This window comes from Branchiostoma belcheri, unplaced genomic scaffold, assembly GCF_001625305.1.
Source record: "Branchiostoma belcheri isolate BF01 breed outbred unplaced genomic scaffold, Haploidv18h27 scaffold147, whole genome shotgun sequence".
Taxonomy (NCBI): domain Eukaryota; kingdom Metazoa; phylum Chordata; class Leptocardii; order Amphioxiformes; family Branchiostomatidae; genus Branchiostoma; species Branchiostoma belcheri.
In genome coordinates, this window is record NW_017802902.1 from 206,578 (window position 1) to 210,932 (window position 4,355).

Below are 4,355 nucleotides of genomic sequence, written 5' to 3' on the forward strand. Positions count from 1 at the left end.
ACTAAGAATATTATTAATGATAGTTATGATAGTATTAGTTACAAAACACATGTTTGACAAAATAAGTAAATTGAAACAGTCATCAAGTCAATAGGCCCAAAATAGGTGTGTGTGTTCTGTTGTCTTTTGTATCATAATTTTCATTCCCGTACACTGCCCGGCCGTCCCCGACTTACAAATGTGACTATAGCATTAGAGAGTATTTGGAATGTGTAATCATGTCAGGTAGAGGAGAACCTAGAGGTACGTAAAAAAACTCCCAATAGATGGAACGAGAAGTGAGAGTTCGGCGGAACAATGACCATAAGAGTATCTGTAGAAGGGAGACAATTATAAAGACTCGCCTGCCCGTTAGTCGCCGTAACCGTGGTGGTGTGGCCGGTAGCAGGCAGTGTGATGGTGACGTCGGTCGGTGTGGCAGACTGGGTGGTGATGAACAGCGCGGGTTCATTTTCACTCCTCTGAAAGTTTTCCGTAAACGTCAAAATGAACTCGGTGCCCTTGTTATCTCGGACGCCTTTAAAACAGAAAAATCACAGTTTAGAATGGACACTTGTGTGGCGTCGTGTGGTGTAGTGGTACGTCACTGGACTATGAAACGAGGAGACCCGGGTTCGATTTCGGGTCGTACCCGAACAAGTCCGAACATGCGCCCCGACGTTGTACCCTTGGGAAATGTACTTTACACGACTTTCCTCACTTCACTCAGGTGAAAATGAGTACCTAGCTTTTGGTAGGGACGTCCTCGGATAGGACGTTAAATGGAGGTCCCGTGTTTGGGAGAGCCACACCCCAATCACGATAAAGAACCCACCGCACTTATCGAAAAGAGTAGGAGACCTTCCCGGTGTGAGTGGTTCAAACCTTACAGTCTGGTCTCGGGGTTGACATCTTTGAAAAGGTCACCTGTTATGTCAATCCTTCCACAAATGTGGTAAATCTTCATAAATAAACACTGCCGCGATTTGATGACTTGTAATTAGCCTTGCCATTTGAAACGATCGTTGTCATATCGCCTAATATCTACCTACCTACCTACCTAATATCGCCTAATACTGGATGCCAGAGCCTGTCATAAATTATTGAGGGCCAAAATCGTATAAATTTTACGAAGAAAACAATTTAATTGCAAATATATGACACATGTTATTTGGCCCAAAAAAGAAGAAATTGAATCCATTTGATGACATTGCAAGAGGAGGCGAATTAGCCAGAAGGAGGAGGAGGAGAAGCATGAGAAAACACAATATGTTATGAGTAAAAATATTACTCATTAAAATGGGAAAATAAAATAAAAAACCGATACCTTATTAACCTTAATTCACTTTTTAATCCGACTGAATGTATAGAAGGGAAATTAAATAAAACACTTGAATCCATTGTAAAATCTACAGATCATAAAATGAGAAAAAAACCTCGCCCTATGTTTTGCTTTGATGTCCTCTTATATACGAGTTCTGAATGAGTAAAACAAATCGTCAAAAAGGGTGAACATAATTATGGACATAAATATGATCTATCTAGATTCTAATATAATCATACATAACAACCACCGTATTTAAAATGGAGATCGTGGAGCATATGTCTTCGTCAGGCAAAGTTTTGTTGTTGTTTATTAGGTTTATTTGTTTTAAATTTATGTACAGGTCTGGGGTCATTTTTGTTGGCGTTTGTGTGTTTTTGGTGTGTGTGTGCTGTTTGTCAGATTGTGATCACAATACGTAGAGTTGGCTTCGTGGTAGTTGGGGGTTAAGTGAAGGAATTTCATACTTGGGTAATTTGAAAGTTACGTAAAGGTAAACATCTTAAAGTACAATCTATTCAAATAAAGGCGTTATTTGCATAATGAAGGAGGGGATACTAGTATGTCATTCTTTGTTAAGAAAATACCGTCTTTTGGTGGACAATATGATTAACTGATATAAGTCATGCAAATGAGAATCCTATGTTCCTACTCTACTGCCCCATGCAAAACCCCCATTGTGTAACTCTCCTTGGCAAACTCCCCAGGCTCCCAGGACACCTGTTGGATGACGCTTAAGCTTCCCTTCTGCTTCGTGTCAGTCCCTTATATCCATCCGTTACCAATTCAAATAATGTTACCCTCTATGTACAACTTTAAAACGATGCAACTCACTCAGGTTTACATTGGAGATACCAAGCGCTTCTAGCTCTGCTTGACTGTTTCTAACAGTCAATTAGATATAGAAGTCCAAATACTACGTAAGTGTTAACGGGCCTAAATTCTCCTCCTAGCTCTGATTGGCGGATGTTTTTCCGCCAATGAGATATAGGAGGTTACCATGTAATCTTATCCTTCAAATAGCTCTGTTAGCATTTAATTTAATATTTTAATGTCTTGGGGTGGTGGGACTACGGCGCACATGTCAACTTTGTATATTTAAACGTTAATTGTACCTTTTTTGTGTGTGGCGCTGTTAATATAAGTTGTTAACTTGAGTGCAGCGTCACACTGTCCTTGTTATGTCTTTATGTTTTGATGAATAAAAAAATATTCAAATAATCTGTTATTTACCAAACAATTTATTACTGCAACAAAGTGATTCAATTTTTTTTCTTGTACTATGCATTGTCTATGTCCTTTTTATGACGTACGTCATTGGGAAACTAATTATGAGCTTCCAACATCTTTATTTTTCTAAAACTCTTTGGCCCGAGGAGGACGAAATCAGTATAGGCCTCGGGCAGGGGACGGGGAGAGATCCCTCGGATACCTGCCAGTCACTGAGCTCTGCGTCGGTAGGACTGAGCCGTAACGTTACAGAACCTCCGACGGTTTTAGTCACGCCCATTTTATATTCTCAGACGTTATGTCAAGCTAAGAGAACCCCTTTGACAAGGTTTTTTTTTGCCTGCAAAAGTCGCCGAAAGAGGCTACGGTCACCGCCTGTGTGAACAATATAGACCTATGAGTCGTGTTTTTTCATGAATGTTTAAATGGACATTATTTCAACGTTTGTATTATGTTTTTTTATTGACAGCAAACACCCGTGTTCTTCGCACAGTTCATCGCGTCTTTGGATTTCAGGACCGCTTGTATTTGAACTCTTTTTTGTCACACATTATCAGATTCTGAAATAGAGTAAGTAGCTTTCGCGTAACAATATTGTGTAACAACCTTACGTCCTGATATAGTCTTGTGGTCTTCAGTACAGAAGACAGTCCTAGTGATGGGGCTGACTATACAATGGGAAGAGAACATTCAAGCTGCGTACGAGCGGAAAAAGCTTAACAAAACCAGGAACTGGTTGAACAGTGAGCGAAGAATGGGTGGAGGTCACTGCTGTACCCCGTCGAGGTGGGCTGTAGGGGTTTCGTCGAGGTGGGCTGTAGGGGCCAGCAAAACAGATGGCAGAAGAGGTGGAAAGATGTAGTTTCTGGCTTTGGCTGAGAAGGAAGGACTGCCACTGGAAAACCAAGGCGTTGCAGAGAAGCAGAGTGGAGACGTCCGCCCTGCTGTCCCCCCACCTGGAAGCCGTATCAGATTAGGGGACGAAACGGCTGATGAGAGGTGGTTCTGACTGATGATGTCTGCAACACTCAGCGCTGAAAGGCGTGTCAAGTAGCAAGCCTACAAGGCAGGTGAGTCTTACTCTTAGACTCATGCTGTATTTGTCCAAATGTCGTCTCTGAGTGAATTCATTTAACTTGTCTTCGGACAATTAAAGAAACATACTAATATTACTGCTAATGTCACTTACCTTGTTTCTGGGAACCATACGCCTGGGACAACATTACACCAGCACAGCAGATGGCAAACACAAACTTAAGCTTGAGCACATCCATATTTTCCACCGTTTGGTCCAAAAGAAAATATTCCGACAAAAATGGAAACGACAAGGGTGCACCAAAAGCGCACCCTCAGCGCGACCGTACAGCCTTATACAGACTTTTGTAGTTTACAGTTGTCCCGTTGGGTTACTAAAGAAATTAAACACTTTGTAAAAAAAAAGCTCGAAAAGACTACCAACACAGCTGTAGTCAGCTGTTTTCCTTTTCTCTCACCCAGACGTTTTTACCTGCGTGAGAAACATGACCACAGTTGACTGCGTTTGGCGCGTGATACGGAGTCGCTGCCGACAGAAATTAATTTTCGGGAGATGACATATCCGGACTGTACCCATTGCAAAGATGGGTAGAAATTGTCTTGATAATTTTTTAAACAAAAAACGTCTTTGACATTTATCGAAGATAAGACACAAAATATTGTCAGCAGGATGTATATGCGTGAATGTATACATAAAAGATAACCCATAACTGAATGGATGAACTTTATTCTTATATTTTAGAAGTCGTTATTTCGTTATCACCCCTCATATGTTGCTGTGTCCCAA

General features: G+C 41.0%; 1 protein-coding gene across 1 annotated transcript in view; it reads right to left on the minus strand.

The window, feature by feature from the left end:
* LOC109465063 (IgGFc-binding protein-like) overlaps positions 1 to 3,807 on the minus strand; it is a 9,925-nt gene extending 6,118 nt beyond the window's left edge. Inside the window, exons 1-2 of the mRNA XM_019762205.1 lie at positions 3,723 to 3,807; positions 345 to 517 (exon numbers count right to left, since the gene is read on the minus strand). Coding sequence (XP_019617764.1) covers positions 345 to 517; positions 3,723 to 3,807 — 258 coding nt within the window. The remainder of the gene's footprint in view (positions 1 to 344; positions 518 to 3,722) is intronic.
* Positions 3,808 to 4,355: the final 548 nt, after the last annotated feature.